The sequence below is a fragment of the Rattus norvegicus genome, chromosome 4 (genome assembly GCF_036323735.1).
Source record: "Rattus norvegicus strain BN/NHsdMcwi chromosome 4, GRCr8, whole genome shotgun sequence".
Lineage (NCBI taxonomy): Eukaryota > Metazoa > Chordata > Mammalia > Rodentia > Muridae > Rattus > Rattus norvegicus.
Genome location: NC_086022.1, coordinates 82,982,560 through 83,000,222, shown reverse-complemented (window position 1 = coordinate 83,000,222; position 17,663 = coordinate 82,982,560). Strand labels below are relative to the sequence as shown.

The 17,663-nt window shown below is 40.8% G+C and overlaps 1 protein-coding gene across 1 annotated transcript in view; it reads left to right on the top strand.

Annotated features, from left to right (window-relative positions):
- Hibadh (3-hydroxyisobutyrate dehydrogenase) overlaps positions 1-17,663 on the top strand; it is a 98,061-nt gene that overhangs the window by 77,597 nt on the left and 2,801 nt on the right. Inside the window, exons 5-7 of the mRNA NM_022243.1 lie at positions 8,627-8,760; positions 9,978-10,054; positions 17,467-17,623. Coding sequence (NP_071579.1) covers positions 8,627-8,760; positions 9,978-10,054; positions 17,467-17,623 — 368 coding nt within the window. The remainder of the gene's footprint in view (positions 1-8,626; positions 8,761-9,977; positions 10,055-17,466; positions 17,624-17,663) is intronic.

Genomic DNA, 17,663 nt, shown 5'->3' with positions numbered 1-17,663 from the left:
TTCCAAGTGCTTTCCACCAGTGCCCCTCGGAATGCTACAAGAATAGGAAAGACAGCCAAGACTGTGGAGCTCTCACTTTGAGTGCTACCCTGGAGAGGAGCTGGTCGGGGAGAGGGGCCTGGGAAGGTGATCTCATGTGAAGGAGCAGTGAGCGTGTGCACAGAAACCCACAGTTCTCAGTGCACACAATGAGCTAGTTTTTGTTGCGGGGTAGAAATACTTACCATTGACAAGAAAGGTGAAGATTTAAAAATTAGAACTGATTTAAGGAGAGAAAATCTTAAACTCCACTGCCTCCTACAACTCCAAGATGAAAGGCAGGAGGTAACAGTAGGGGTTTGCTGTCCTGTGCTGAGTCAAACTTACAGGTTCTTCAGAGAAAGTAACTGTAGTAATAGTAATGATGTCTGTAGCTGGCTGTGCCCACAGGAAGGCATCGTCTGACATACCAGCCTGTGCTGGTTCTTAAACGGAACCGCCTCAGATCGGAAGACAGATTAGCATGGGAATTAATGTTGATTTTTACTGTTTTACAGGTGTTAGACTGAGTTCAGTCAGAAGGAAAGAATTGAGTATTAGTTCACTTTGAGCAAACAATCGTAACATAAAAATATGAAGAATGCTATTTGTTATTTCATTTTCTGTATTCTATGTAAAGTACCAAATGAACATTGAAAATTATGAAACTTTAAAATATGTAACTTAGTTCAAGGAGAAAATTAGTTTTTGAGGTTGCTTTATTCCTCTCTAAATGAAGTTTGCTCTTACTTTGAATATAACTTTTAAATTTAATTTTATTGTGAAATCTTTGTTATGTATTTGTTAACGATGAGTTGCCTTTTTTTTCCTCTTTTTGGTCTTTGTATGTGCATGTGTGTGTTTGTGTGTGTGAATGTGTGTGTGTGAATGTGTGTGTGTATATGTGTGTGTGTGTGTGTGTGTGTGTGTACGTACTATGTGTATACAGAGTACCAACATTGGCATCGTTTCCATGGTTCTCCACTTCATTTACTGAAGAAGGGTCTCCACTGAACAGGAGTGCTCTGTAGTTTGGCTAGCTGAGCTAACTTGCTCCTGAGATCCGTCTCTCCTAAGTACTAGGATTGGAGGTGGCTGCCACACTGCCTGGCGTTTACATGGGTCTGGGGATCTGAACGTTTATCTCCATGCTTGCACAGCAACAGCTTTATCCACTGAACTGCATCCCTAACCTTTTAGTTGGCTCTTAATTGATAAAAATAGTATACTGCATATCATGTATGATTAATTCTTAAGGATATGTATACTTTGTTGAATGGCTAAGTCAAAGTGTCTAGCATGTAGTACTGTATATACTTGATTTTAGTTATGAGAACACTTAAAATCTACTCTCAGCTATTGGCAGAAATACAATTCTCTGTTACTAACGATAGTTATCATATCGTTTAGTGGGCTCCTGAACCTCACCCTCCATATTTCTGGCTTTCTGCTTTCTAAACATCTTGTTCTGTAAGCAGACACAAAGTGCTGCAGAGAGGCGGGAGCTCTGTGTGGGTAGGGACCAAGTGGACTCCGTGAGCACTTTGGTCTGCTTGGGTCACGATTGCTTTACTGTTTCAATCAGATTTGCAAGTGCATTTGGAATATAGGACACTGTATGAGCATTTGTGAAGGTTTGAGGGAGAAAAAGAAAGAGGGGAATGGTACAATTATAATCTCAAAAGAAAAAATTTAAAGTTATAAATCCCTGAGTCCTTGAGCCTTAGGTGCAGGGATTGTGTAGGTGTATCCTTGGGGAGTGGAGGGTAAGGTAGAGTTCCATGTCCCCCATGATTTTACATTTTAGATTTCCTGGAATACTCATATTTCAGTTGTTCTCCAAATATGCTAGGAAACAGATCTTAATTTTTGTTCAGGAAACATATTTACCATTTTACCAGATTCCATGTGCCTGTCTTGAGAAGATTTCTTGATTTGTCTTTGGCCTTTTCAAAAAGAAAAAAAGGAGGAGGAACCAGGATTTGGTGGTGATTGCCATCTGTCATCTGACCCTGGTATCCTGTGATGCGATTTTCTGAACGTATCTCTTCTCTGTAGTTATGATTTAGATCTTTAAATTTTTCTTTTTATATTATAATTGTATCATCCTCATCTTCCCACTCCCACACTCTCCCAAATACCAACCTACCTTGTTTTTTAATTCCTGGCCACTGTCTTCATTAATTGTCGTTATCTAAATGCATATATACATTTCCTAAATACAATATGTTCAGTGTGCATGTTGCTCATATGTATGTTTTTAGAGCTGGCCATTAGGTATTGGATAACCAGTCGCTGTGCTCTTCCCTGGGGAAGACTCTTTCTCCCACTCAGTATTCCTAAGCTACCTATTGTTCTCTGTTTACGGTTGGCCTTCTGCGCTCTCTCTTGTCTATGTTAGCATGACTGTTGGTGTCATCCGGTTCAGCTCCTGTTTAGGCAGTCATGCTGGTGAGACTTTTAGAGTGTAGCTTCTGATACTCCTAGGAGACACAATCTCACAGCAAAGTCCCTGTTTCTCTGGCTCCTAGAATCCTTCTGCTCCTTTTCCACAATAGTCCCTGAGCCTTAGGTGCAGGTATTGTGTGTAGGTGTATCCTTGGGGAGTGGAAGGTAAGGTAGAGTTCCATGTCTCCCATGACTTTACATTTTAGATTTCCTGGAATATTCATATTTAAGATGCCAGGAAACATGTCTTCATTTTTTATTTGGGAAACTTACTTACTCATTGAATCTTTTTACCTAACAAGCACTGAATAGTTAACTTGCTGATGGTATTTTTCTTCTTGAGTCTGTGAACATTTATACTTCTCTAGCTTGGATATAACTGGTTTTTATTGGCTTAGGTGGGTTTTTTTTTACCCTTGCCCTCCCATCAACAGTAAATCTTGTGCTCCTTGAGTGGTAAGAGCTGGTTCTTAGTACCAGTTTGAAAACCATTGAATGATGGGTCTCCAATTGTAGAATTTTTGTCTAAGTCTCTGTTTTTAAAATAGGAAGACTGGCTATCGTAGACTTTGATTAGGCCTAAGAATGTTTCCCTTACACTGCAAAAACATGATAGATACCTGTGGCTTTTAAGAGCAGAGTATTTGTCTTAGTTTGGGTTTATTGCTGTGTCACGAGACACCAGGACCAAATTCAAATCTTATGAAGGACAACATTTGATTGGGGCTGGCTTGGAGGTTCAATCGATTCTCACCATAGCAGGAAGCATAGCAGTATGCAGGCAGACATGACTCTGGAGAAGAAGCTAAGAGTTCTATATCTTGACCCAAGGGCAGCCAAGAGAAGAAGACTGCATCCCTAAGGGGGTAGAGCTTGAACATTAGGGGCCTTCAAAGCCCACCCCCACAGTGATGCACTTCCTCCAACAAGGCCACACCTATTCCAACAAGGCCATGCCTCCTAATAGTAGCACTTCTTGTGGGCCAAGCATATTCAAACCATCACAGTATTAGTGTCTATTTTGAGTGATTCGGGCATTTGCACTTTCATTTTTTTTTTTTTATAATTGAGTTCATTGTTTTTCTCCTAGGAGTATGGAAGAGAATTTCTAAAGACATGATTGCAGGAAATGGCCAGAAGCTTTAAAGGCAGCTACAAGCGTTTAGGCTTGTTGGATTTAGTTAATATATGTATATAAGAAAATAAGACCTCCTTTTGCTTTTATACTTGTAATAAAAGCTAAAAGGCCAAGAAGCAATAAAGCAGGATATATAGGGTGGGTATGGGCTCAGTCAACTGAAGGACATTTTATTTATTTTATTTATTTATTTACTTACTTACTTACTTACTTTTGAGACTGGGTCTCTCGGTACTCTGGCTGTCCTGGAACTCACTATGTAGAGCAGACTGGCCTGAACTAGATTCTTCTGCCTCTGCCTCTCAAGTGCTGATTAAAGGTATGCACAGTCTCATCCACTAGACAGTTTGACTTAAGCCATTCTGCAAAGTATGCATATCTTAAAGTATTACATAATAAATAATAAGTAGTATACTATATCATTTATACTTTATCCTGATAGCCTTTCTTTTTTCTATAGAAAACTGTTGTACAGAGTCAGGTGTGCCCCAGTTTTGTGTTTACATCAAACATGCTTGAATGTAGATTTGTGTGAATTTGAAAACCCCAAATAATCATAGAATCATGTTGTCTGAATGCCCTCATAGATTGGAAGTGGATAGAGCAGGCAGCATCTAAGTGGCTTGCTAGAGTGAAGAAAAAGCTTGGTAAACCCCTAGCCTTGCTGAGTATTTCTGTGAGAATAGGTCGCACCCGGTACCAGGTCTGTGTTTCTTCCCTTTTCCTCCTGTCTTAGTCCGCTTTGTGATGCTTTAGCAGCACTTGAGAGACTGGGGACTAGGGATATAGCGTTGGTAGAGTGCTTGTCTAATGTGCTTAAGGCTCTGGAGTTGATGCCTAGTACCCACCACCAGCACTACTCCAAGAAAGGGAGAAACTAGTTAATTTATAAGGGACAGAATTTTGTTTCTTAGGGTTCTGAAGGTTTGGAAATCCAAAATAAAGGGCTGTCATTTGTCAAGAGCCATCATGACCTGGAGAAGCAGGATTGGTGGTGGGTGAGAATGAGAGAGGCCACACTTGTCCTTGCTTGAAGTTACATGAGTCCATGCATGATGGAGCGAGCCTCCATGTTCTAACTACCTCTCATTGGGTCTCACTGTTTTACACTGTAGTCTTGGGGATGACATACTTTTTAGAGTACACATTTAAGACATGGCTTCTCCTTCTTTGTCTTTCTCTGGGTAAATTGTCATCTACTGAACATCTCTTTTGTACCAGGCTCTGTGGATATGTGCCTCATGACTCAGCTATCTCTACCTTCCCAGAAATAACATTCCTATGGAGAACTGTAACAGAAGTAAAAGTATTGAAGTAGGGGCAGTAAGTTAAAGCAGGAAATTTAACAAGTGGTAATTCTGGCTTCTTTGAAGAGATGCATGCTGGATTATTTGGAAATTCATCATGAGTAGTTTAGAGAAGAATGTGCCAAACTGAAAAGAATAAGAAGCATTGGCATTGAGACGAGATAAGGTCATGCACGATCTGTTCCAGGGACAACAGAGGCCAGAGGGCCTTGAAGCAGGAGTGACAGAAAGCTGGGCATGAATAAGACAGGAGAGGAAGTCGTGGCTTTATTAAAAGAGGGTCCCTTAGGGCTTTGTAGGACTTTGGATCTTATGCTGAGCATGATGGGAAGCCTTGGGATGGATGGCTGAGGGTAGAGAAAAGTCACGGGCCAGATTTATATTCTGGGCGAGTTCCTCTGGCTGCTGTGTTAAGGATAGATGTTGGGGACCAGAGCAGAAGGGAAATAGAGTGCACAGACAAGGGTTGTAGAAAAAAGTGGCCAGATCACAGGTGCATAACTTCTTAGAAGCAAGGATACATGTGACTAAGCCTTCAGCCTACAGCTAACTACAGAGCTTGGTGCTTATTAGGTCCACAGTAGACTGTTGAATGATAAGCAAATATGGATTTCCCATCTCTTCCCAGAAGATACACTCAACTGTCTTTGATTTTCCAAGAGGTCTTCATGGTGATTTTTTTCCCCTCCCCACTCTTACTTTTTTGAGACAGGGTCACATTTTGTTGCTTAAGTTGGTCAGAATTCATGATTTGGCTACCTTAGCCTCCCAAGTGGCATGACAGGCATATGCTAACTCACCCAGCTTACTTACAGTGTTGTAATCTCAACACTAACCAGACATGGACCTCTATAAACTTCTTAACCTAGGCCAGCCTGCTTCTCTTGTTTACAGGGTCAGCTCACAGCTAATATTCAGCAAGCAAGACTAAAGCTAACCTAGAAGAGACAATGACTTAGACAACCAGATAGGGAAAATGCCTACATCACATACTCAAATTATAAAGACCTTCTGTTTAAGTGGTATTTACAGCTACTCTATAAAGATGTATTAATGCCTTTCCCGTTTTATACACCGTCTTGGAGATATTCCATTATAATCACGCAGCCAGCAAGTATTACTCTCAAAACCAGTTATTACATCTCTAGAGCCTTTATCCTCTGGACCACGATTATTGATTTATTTTCCAAACAGTCGTCTATTGAATATATCATGCAGTATACAACATAATAGAAATACTGACATAAGCAAGACCCTATGCTGACCCCGTAGGAAAAATCAGATAAAGAAAATCAAAGATTTTAATAATATATGGTAAAGGCCATAATAGAACTAAAACAATAGAATTGGTTTTATGTATACTATTATTAAAATATAAACTAAAATACAGATTTAAGATCTGAAGTGGTAGTGTTTCAGATTTAGGACTTTTTCAGATGTTGGAATATTTGAATAAATATCTATCTATCTATCTATCTATCTATCTATATCTTGAGATTGAAACCCACATTTAAGATTCATTTTTGCCCCCACACACATAGACTAAAGGTTATTTTACATAGAATTTTTTTGTGTGTCTGCATTTTGACTGCATCCTGTTACCTAAGGATAGATGCTCAATTTTCCGCCATGGTTTCATGTTGGTGCCCAAAAAAGGTTGAATTAAAAAAACAATCCTATTTTAGACTGTTGAATTAAGAATGATCAACCTCTAGGCAGTAGTTGTGCATATCTTTGAGCCCTGCCAGCAGAAGCAGGTGAATCTCTGAATTCAAGACCATCCTGTTCTATAGAGTTCCAGGACAGCCATGGCCACACGGAGAAACCCTATCTCAGAAAGCAAAATCAAAAAAGTTAATGTGCAAATATTTCCTAACACTAACGACCTGCACAGGTATTCGTTCTGTGCTGACCTATTTTAGACAATGGACATGATTCAAGTGACCTGTCAAGGCCATATACTTTGTGCTTATTAGGGATGGACAGGAAGACCTGTTAGTGTCTTCAGAAGTCTTGAGGGCCTTTTGAAGCTTTGGAGTCCCAACGCTCCAGAAGTCCTTGCCATCTATGCACAGGGGTCACGTTTCCTTTAGGCTAGCTTAGGCACTAGTTCTGCCCCACACTAGAAGGGTGGTGTTTAGGCTTGATGGTGTTAAAGGAGTGTGTGGGATGATACGATTTGGTTCCAAGGCTTTCAGAATTACTGTTTAACCAGACACTACTTGGGGTGTAGGTTGTGATAAGGTCAGAAATAAAAACACCATCACAGGAAGAGTGGGACTGCCAAGGACTTTGAATCAAGGATAAATTATTCTTTCTTGTGAGCTTTTCTTGCTTAAGTAACTTATTTCTTCTTTTTGAAATATGTGTTTGAACAAGTGAGAAAGTGCACCTGTCAAAAGATTAACCAGCTGAGAACCATTGTCAGCATTAATTTTCCTTCAATAAATGACTCTCTGAAGCTATTTAGCCGTCTGTAATCTAGATACAGAGCTACTGAACCTATGATGGATAGCGCTCGATTTGTTTGTAAGCTTTGACTTAAATTGTCTACTTAATTCCTGCAGGTCAGATCAACAGGATTAGGAGATGGCGTGGTTATGTGGTTTGAGTAAGGATGGATAATGAATTGAGCAAAATGATTCTAAAACATTAATGGTTCACCATCTTGGTGAAGTAAATTAGAAACTAGAAAAATTACAGTCACTCAAATGTCATTATCAAAATGTTAAAATAATCAGGTTTTTGTACATAATCCTTTCCAAACTGTATCTAATACTGTTATGAAATGAGGTAATTTAACTTCCTGTAGGCAGTGTAGGCTTCCACATGTAAGGAATGCACTCCCAAGATAGTTTGGCTTACATCACATGATTTTTGCTTTTAGTGATGGTTAAAAGTAATATGAACCAGGAAAGAGAAAGTACTTGATTTGGCGATAGCAAAACATTTAAACATTTTAATGTTTAAAACCCGTATGCAGTTCGTTCAGTTGAAAAGCCGGCCTTCACTCACAGCTGTCTGTTCGAGTGGCCAGGTGTCTAATCTTGGTACAGCGATGGTTTCCTGTTTCTAGTTGCAAGTAAGCTGTAGAATAATTAGAGAAGCTACTAATGTGTTATCCACACACTTACTTTTTTTGAACAATAAAATCTAACTTAAAAATTATGAACAAAGACATCTCAATATTAAACACATTAATTTTAAAATTTTATTTCATGGTTGGTTAAAAAGTTGTGGCCCACCTCCTTCTATGAAGAAAGAGCAGCCTAAATTAAGAGGTTGTTTGATGAGAAAAATCAGATGGTACTGGAAAATGTATGTGAGAGGAATAACCAACCATGTCTCCCTTTGAAAAGAGCCTTGCTACCCGAATGCCTACTTGTGGCCTGAGCCAGGTCTCTAGATCTTACCAGTGGGTGACCTGTGGAGAAGGAACTCGTGAGCCACATCCCTCAAAGGCCATCTTCAGAGCAGGCTCTTCTGTGTGCTGTGGTGCTAGGTAGGGCCCCAGTAAGCTAAGTATGTATGGATGGCTGTGGGTGGCTTTGGAGTCTATATTAATCTCCATGACACTTGGTTATTGGCACATTCCTGCAGACATTCCTAGAACCATTTTTGAGGCAAGGGATTTAAATTTGGCTTTTAGGTCTGTCCTTGTTTTGGTATTTTACTTGAGCAGTTTGCTTCATTTTCTTTTCCCCAAATGACTCAGGCGTAGGAGCTGCTCGGTCTGGAAACCTTACATTCATGGTGGGAGGAGTTGAAAATGAGTTTGCTGCTGCCCAAGAGTTGCTGGGGTGCATGGGCTCCAATGTATTGTACTGTGGAGCTGTCGGGTCTGGGCAGGTAAGTTTGCCACTCAGATAACATTCTGACCACATGCTTGCCCTTCTTTACTTGGTTCATGCTGAGGATTCCGTGCTCGGATCTGTGTTACATTGGGATACGTTGGTTTTTCATGACTGTTCTTAGGTCTGGGCAGATGTAATACAGTGAAAAGAAGTAACCTGTGCACTTTAATCTTTCCGAATAACAAATCATTTCCCTTAGAAATACGAGATGGCTCTCAGTACTGAGCTCTGAATAGAACTAAGTGCCCTTCTCCACTTCCTAATGCATGCATATATTCTGTTCTTCCTGGTGATACTTTTGCCCAGTCGCTGAGATTGAGACTTTCATATTAATAAGGTATCTTTATTGGGCTGAGTTTACCATTCTCAAAGCTTTATGAGTTTTACAGCAGCAGTCCCACTGTTGATCATCTTGATCATTCCACAGGTTACTTGGTCTAATCTCCTTGTCACCTTATACCTAGTTTGCTGATAGAAGGCCAGTAGTTCCCTATTTTCTACTGTGTCCAACTTTAGTTTTCTCCCCCACTTGACAGTCAACTATCAAATTTGTCCACATTCCCTAGAACACAGATATGAGTAATGTCCTTACCCTCCTAGGCTTGGTCCATGCTTCTCTGTATTTACTCCTCTTATATATCTCCATTTATCCTGATGCCCATCTTTTTTCTTGCCTATTTACATCATGTTCTAACCTTCAGAGATTTGACTTCTGGTTCCACCTCCCCCGTCCTCCCTGTTTTTAGTGATGAGTTGACTAGTACTGAACTGAGACTGACTCAATTCTTCCTGCCCCACTCCTAACACAAGCTCGCACTCACCCCATTCCTCCTGAACTCTGCTGTCTGTCTGCTCTAGCACTTGCTTTACTGTCTATGCTCATTGGCTCATCTGTTCCCTTTCATGTAGCTTGCCATTCCCACTTCCAAATTAGAACGTAAATCCATCCTTAGCGTGTTGAGGCCACCATAGTAACGCCATTTATTAACAAGTGGAGGAAACCTCTAGGTTCTGCTGAGGACAGTGTGTTAGGCTCAGAGGACATACACTGAACCACATTCTCTAACCTCCTGGAGAGAATCCACAACTGATTGCTGGTTGCTTGGTTGCTTGCTTGGTTTAAGGGAGAACCCTGTAGAATCAGGTAAAGAAAACGTTTTTAGAAGTTATAACTTGAAAATAAAGATCCTGACTGATGCTCTCTTTCTTCAGTCTGCAAAGATCTGTAACAACATGCTGTTGGCTATAAGTATGATCGGAACTGCTGAAGCTATGAACCTTGGAATCAGGTTTGTTGAAGAGAACATTTTATAGACTAACAATTTTCACTGTCAAATGTCCCTATTTGATGTTTTATGTTAAAAGAGTGATGTTCATGAGAGTAAATGAGTTGGTTCAGGAGCGTGTTGCAAGGGCTTCATTATTGGATTTTGATAGACTTTGCTTATTGGACAAGCAATAGGACCCTAGGGAACATCTACACTCTTTGCCACAGCCATAAAATGTATTGCACTGTGCACTGGAGTTATATTATGCTTTTTATATGGAAGCCCCATCTCTTCTACTATACTGAAATGGAAAAACTGTAGAAATCAAACATGTTTGGCAATGTTAAGACAGATTTGAATGAAACCTGCTTCTAATGTGTTATGAATTCAAGTGCTATGCCACCACGTAACTAGTTTTATATGCCTGTTTTAAACATATTTCTCAGAATCTGTACTAGCAAGGTTCTTGGTGGCTTGTTGTCAGGACAACCAGGCTTCCGTTCCTAAAGGCACGATTCATGTATATAACTTTTGTTTTCACTTGCTTGGTTATTCTAGATTATGATGTATCTTTGAAAAATACAATGTTTGCTAACTGTTTGCTTAAAGTGAGTCCAAAATTCTGTTTTTCTTTCTAGTGATCATTCTCTAGAATGCTTAAGGTTAATTTTGCCTTAATTTTAGTCTTTAATCCTTTGGATTGGGAATGCTACATATGATTAATCACCTAATTAGTATTTTTAATGTTCTGCATTTCATGAATATAATAAATACGTATTTTTTATTTTAGAGGACTGCTCAGTGTGTGCAAGTTGCTTTATTCATAGCTTTTGTTCATACCCTGGGCTGCTTATCAGATACAGCATGAAGCCCGAGAGTGGCTTGGACTGCAGCTTTGGGTAAAAGCAATAAAAACAGGCAAAGTGCTTGAGATATTTTTTAAAACATGGTAATGGATTCACATTTCCTCTTAATTACCATATCAAGATGCCGTTGTTTTATTGAATTGCCCGTCTCAGATGTTAAACTATCTTGACCTATTAAGTTGTCATGTTGTAATTGAGATAAAAGAGGAATTTGCTTTGCATCAGCGCTAATTGGTTTATCAATATCCCATACCATTTACATTTTAGAGCCAAATGTCTATAAGATGGTGAGGCATGTCTGTACAAAGCCTTAATAAAACTGCAGTGCGTGGGAGCCCTCAGCGCCCCATTTGTGCTGTGGCAGCTTCAGGCTATGGGTGGTCGTCATGATGAAGACCTTGTTACTCATTTTCACATCGGTCGCTAGACCAGTTTCATGAAAGAGGAAAACAAAACTTTCTGGCACTTGTGTTGCTTACAACATAATTAGTATCCATTTAAATTTATAGATATGGTTTTATTCTTATTTTTCTGGAATAAGGGACTAGACCATGAACGTAAGAGCCTGCGTGAACATAGTTTTCACATCTAGACTCACCGCACGCCCCGCCCTCACTGGTTTGTTCTTTACTCCTCACCCAGCCTAGCACTGGCACAGGACACTACATAGGCACAATCATGTGTCTCCCGATAGTACTTGAATAATTTTCCTGTCCAAACTCTGATGTGATAATTATTTACTCTTCTAAAACAAAGTTTTGGGTTGGACGTGGTGGCGCACACCTTTAGTCTCAGACCTTGAGGATAGGAAGATGGCTTAACAGGTAAGAGTAGAAGTGCATGCTGCCAGGCCTGAAACCTGCCAGGCCTGAAACCTAGGTTTGATCCCTGGGATCCATGCAGAGGGAGGCAACCACTGAGTCCCACACCGTGTCCTCCGATCACACACATGTCGTGGTGCATGCGCACACACATACACACAAATAAGTGTAATTTTAAAACATAAAATGAAACTTATATCTAGGGTAAGCACTTGTAGAAAGTCACCAGATGCCAGCTAATAAAGAAAGTAGGGATATCAACTGAAAAAAAGTGTATAATGAGCTGAAAGTCATTGGCTACCGCATTGGTTCTCAAGGAGAATGTTAAAGCTGGCATAAAATCCACACAAGGACATTAGTAGCCAAAAAATAATTTATCTTATTTTGGCTATGACCCAGTATGGAAAAACAGAATTTGAAAATAGAAAGCTTTTCTGTGGTTCCATGGTATAACAGAACCTAGCATGCTAGACTCTGAAGAATATGAAAATTTATAGTTTTTCTAAAACTCTAAATATATACATATATAAAACATTTAACGTGCATAATATATGGAGAGAAGAGAGAGCTCCAAGTATAAATAAAACGTGCCGAATAAAGTTTGAAAGCAAGGCAGAAGCTTGCTTGTTTCCCTTGACTGTTAAGATGATGTACACCTAATGTCTCAGGTGGAGCAAGGCTGCTCTCATCACTTGCAGTTTCCCATGTTGCCTCACAGGAGTCTTGATGCTCTGAAACCTGAGTGCGTTTGCTGCTATCTTTCCGTCATGGTTTACAGACATGGTTTAAAATGACAGGATTGTTCTCTAATAGAATGGCGAGAGTAGCCACGATTTATCGAGCTTTGCAGGGTGAAAGAGAAAATTGGCATCGGCAAGCATAAATCCCCATGTAGTAAATCCCCAGAGCAGTGCAGCAGAAGGTGGTCCAGAGGCACTCATGTTCTGTGCACCGCAAGGGGAAGTTTCTAGAGTATTAATGGCAACAATTACAAATCGAGTCGCCTGTTCCAGTGACGTGATCATTTCTGATTAATTTCATTCTCATAAGCAGTTTTTTGCTTCTAGAATATGGTTTCTCTTTAATAGGAGAATAAAATCATACAGTTTTAAAATTGTATTGACCCTTGCTCTTTTACAGTGAGTCTTTATGGATGTTAGTGAAATTTTTAAAATGTTGTAAAAAAGTGCAAAAAATATTGGTATATAATATACTTTGAGATTCCTTTTTATTAGATCTTTTTCCTTCCTAATTGGATTCCTAGTTAGGGCTCTGAATTCGGTTTATAGACTTGAAAGCCCCCTGCTTGCTTGAGCGAGTTTGTGTATCCGTGATCACATTCAAACAACATCATCAGTGTGCATTTTGTTGTTTCATTTTTAGTTTTGCTCCATTGGGAATTGATTCTTAAAAACACTGGTGATATAACAAGTGATTCACATGGTCAGTCGAGCCCAGGCCTCTCCTGGGGCCACCCTGTTGTCTTACACCCAAACTGACTGCAAACACTGCTGCTTCTGTCGGACTGTTGAAAGCTCTTGACAAAGAGCGTTCCCTGCAATGCAAGTTCACTCTTGCTCTCTTGGTTAATGCACCTAGAAGTTAAAGCTCATTTATTTATTTATTTGGTTGGTTGGTTTTTCAGAACAGGGTTTCTCTGTGTATCCCTGGTTGTCCTAGAACTCATTCATAGAACTCAAAGATCAGGCTGACCTCAAACTCAGAGATTCCCTGCCTCTGCCTCCTGAGCACTGGGATCAAGGGTGTGCACTACCACTGCCTGGCAAGACTCTAACTTTTATACCTAAGACAACAGAAAACTTGCAGGATGTTGATCATCAAAATGTGGATAGGATTTCTTAACTGATAAAGTGCCACCACACATCTGCTGACTGTCACGTCACCACCCACAGTCACACAGTGACTCTCAGGCTGGTAAGAGTCTGTCCAACTTCATCCAGCTGTACTCAGATGTCCGCCCCTCTCGTTTATAAAGTGATAATCGGATCACCCCATTAGGTTACTGTGATGGCTGAGTTAATCCTCGTAGCTTTTAAAAAGTAGTTCCTGGCACATAGTGGCTAGGATACCTTAATGATACCTGAAGTTGTGGTGAGGGGTTAGGATTTGGATTGACTCTTGTTTGGACAGTTTTGCTTCACTAGATGACTGACTCTTACTCTCCCCCTCTCTCCCTCTCCCCCCACCTCCCGTGTGTGTGTGTGTGTGTGTGTGTGTGTGTGTTTGCCTGTTTTCCCTTCTAGAATATAAGCTCTATAAAGGCTGTATGTACATGGCCAAATCTTAAGAACACAGACGAAAGGAAAAGGAGAGGGAAGGGGGTGGGTCAGAGGGTGGGCACTTCTCCATGGGAGTGTGGGTGGATCTCCCTTTACTGCCCCAGGCAGGCAGGCACAGCCCATGCTCAGCTTCTTTGTTGTCTCATTGGTTCCTGCCTGGCACTGACACACGGCCGGTCTCTGCGAGCATGAGTGAATCAGGGAGTGACTGATTAAAATGGACAGAGCTTTAGATTTTTCTTTCCAGGTCTGTTATATCAACACCCAGTTGTTGTTCTAACTAAATACCAGTACAGATACAAAAAAGGTAGAGTGAACAAACTTTTGGCCCCTAAAATTTTGGTTATGGTGAAGGCAAAGGGTTTTTATACTTTTCGTTTTTTACCAGTTATGATGCATCATTTTTTACTTCTCCCAAAAGTTCATTTAATGTTCTTATGTTTTAGAGGTGAGTGGGTTTGACATAGTGACGTTTATTTGAGTTGCATTATATATGCAGTGAGAGCAATGAATTCATTCTGTTTATATCAGAGAACATCCCAGCAATTGTAAAGCCCCAAGCATGCATGCACAAACTCTCGAACCACGTCCAGTGGCAAGTTATTATGGGGACTGACAGACTGTCATCCTTTTGATGGCTTGAGCTGTATATCTCCTGAGCAGCAATGGGGCTCTTATGCAGAAGTATCATATGTTCCCAGCCAATTTACAGGGAAGCAGCAATAACATTTTATCATGGTTGAGAGCCCAGTAGCTGCTTCCTATTAAACTTGCCCTTTCAGATACCTGTCTTGGATTAATTTGTTGATTTCAAATGGAAACTCAGTCTTCTCCAGTGAAGCATGACGTTCTAGGGTAGACTCTCTGAATGACAATTACTGTGTATTCTAGCTGGTTTCAGACCATTACAAGCCTTGGGCACAGAGGAAGGCAGAGGACTTCAGTAACTGATTTTAATATCCTGTCTAATTCTAACTGTCAGTTCTGTGTGTGCCAGCTGAAGAAGCCTCAGAAGGAGGAAATGCAAAACACTCCTCACTTGCTCCTTTTAATGATACACTTTGCTGCGGAGTGGGGGCAGGGAGGGAGCAGCAGGCTCCTGAAGGGATCTGCGGCAGGCAGCACTTTGGTTTGGAAAGTGAGCAGAGAGACAGCTACCACCTGACTTTATAAGTGTTCATGTGCTCCTCAGGTGCCCTAGACGGTGACATGTTCAGCAAAACAGCCTTCTGTACGTCAGTGCCAGCATCTTCCCTTGGCTGCTCTCTTCAGGGAGAGCAGAAGGTGTTAGAAAGTTAGAGAAATAGGCTTAACTTGCCATTCGGGCAAACGCTACAGTGCAAAGCTCCTTTGCAGTAAAGATTCTTGTACAGTAGTAACCAGCAGAACCTGGATGGTTCTTGAGAGGAGTAAGGCCGCTGCTTTAAATGTGATGACATCTTTGAATCTAAGGTGGTAGGTGGTAGGTAGGACTCTCCTAAAATGTTTGGTTCCTTTGAAAATGTGCTCTTTATGGATGCATATTTAAGAACAGTATCTTTATTTTTTTCCCCAAGTCATATGTCTTACTGTCTTACTGATAGCTTGATTTTATTTACATTGAAAAACAAAGTGCTTGTTGCAACTACACACACAGCAAACTTGGATCTTTTTCTTCCTCTTTGGCTTTTTAAAACATTATCTGACCAATATAGCTAAGATTGGCCTGGAACTTGCTATGTAGCCCAAGCTAGCCTAGAACTCCTAATCTTCCTGCCTCTGCCTCGCACTTGCTAAGATTAGGCGTACATTACATGCTCTGCAAACTCAGATATTGCAAAAAGATCCAAATAGTTGGACTTCTGTCTATTACTGGACCGAATGTATGAGAGCTGATTTAGACAGAGTCTTTGTTTGATAGAATCTTTAATAAAAGACCCATCATCATAACATGAGCCACCATACAAACGCAGCTATGTAGCACGTCGTGTGCAGTTTATTACTACCACCTCGGAAGCCTGGTTACGTCCTACTGTGTTACACTGGTTCACGCTCATCTTGGCTCACAGCTTTCTTCCCTCCCTTAGCATTGGGGAACCCTGTAGTGTTTGGGTGTTCAGGTTTTGCAGTCAGTAGACCTTACAGTAAGCAGTTTAAGAATGCCGAGGTGCAGTTCCTTTAACATATATCTAAGTGTCTCTTTTCAATCTTTTTTTTAAAACAGATTGATCTTAAGACAAAGTAGAAAGCTTTTATGAGTTGTTTTATAATGGTCCTTTGCATAAAAGTAACCAATAAATTGCTGAGTATAAGATTTTATTTGAAACTTGGTTTAGTGATACTTAATAAAACTGGGCTTCCCAACCCGACTTGAGATCCTTAGACTCAAGCCCATGAGCCTTTTGCTGCCGTTCCTAAGGTTGCCTTGAGCAGCCGTTTATGCCGTCAGCCCCGTGAGAGAACAAATGATGTTTCCGCTCGGGCAAGCTTTGTTTTATCAGGATCAGTAACCTTATCAGCAGGTGACCCAGAACTACAGCGCATGTCTCTGAATAGATAGCATATGTCACCACTCTGGGCAGACTTGCTTCATAAGCAAGATTATCTAATGAAGGCTTAATAAATAAGGAGGAGTATGCGGCAGGAAATCCTGTCCTTGGTAATGATAACATCTCCTGAGCAGGTCTTACAGCTCTTCATTCATCTCTTGCATTTGCTCTCATAAACACTAAAGGAAAAACATACATTTAAATGCTTCCACCCAGACTAAGTGACTTTTCCAGTTGTCAGTATTTCTTTCTGAAATAGATCATTTGTATGTGAGTGTAGAATTTAGATTATCCGGTTGATTTAAAGTCCGTAAGTGACAAAGCAGTAGTCTCTGAGAGACCATGGAGCCCTTGACTGTCAGAGCCATCCACACAGTGATGAGGCTGTGTGTTTTCTCCTCGATAGTGGGCAGTGCAGGTTTTCTCCGGGATGCCCAGGGGATGCCCCTGTTAATCAGCACCTCTTAAAACTACATAATTGAAGATTGGGTTCTTCACTTGGCTTTGATTTTATGAGTTGTTGTTTTGGCGTGTTGACTTTTCTGGAGGGTATGGTGGCGTTGAGACAGACTATCTCTTTGTAGTCCTGTCTGTCCTAGCACTTACTATGTAGACCACGCTGGCCTTGAACTCAGACATCCGCCTTCCTCCAGAGTGCTGGGATTAAAGGCTGGTTCCTCTACTCCAGGCCTTTGTTTTAGACTTTTGAATTAGGCTCCTGCTCTGTAGCCCAGGTTGGTCTGACACCCCTCTATCCCAAGCTGGTCTCAGACTTGTCATGACTCTTCTGCCTCCCAGTTCTGTGTGGATTTTAGATTTATAGTGAAGGAACAAAGAGGTAGACTCCCCTCACATGTTAATGAGTCACACTTGACCTGTACATTCTGACATTTAATATTTTTCTTTGACCTTTGACAGGTCAGGCCTTGACCCAAAACTATTGGCTAAAATCCTGAATATGAGCTCAGGACGATGCTGGTCCAGCGACACTTACAACCCTGTACCTGGGGTTATGGATGGAGTTCCCTCATCTAATAACTACCAAGGTGGATTTGGGACAACACTCATGGCCAAGGTATGGTAAATGCAAAGAGGAGCTGGAGGGAGAGAGAGAA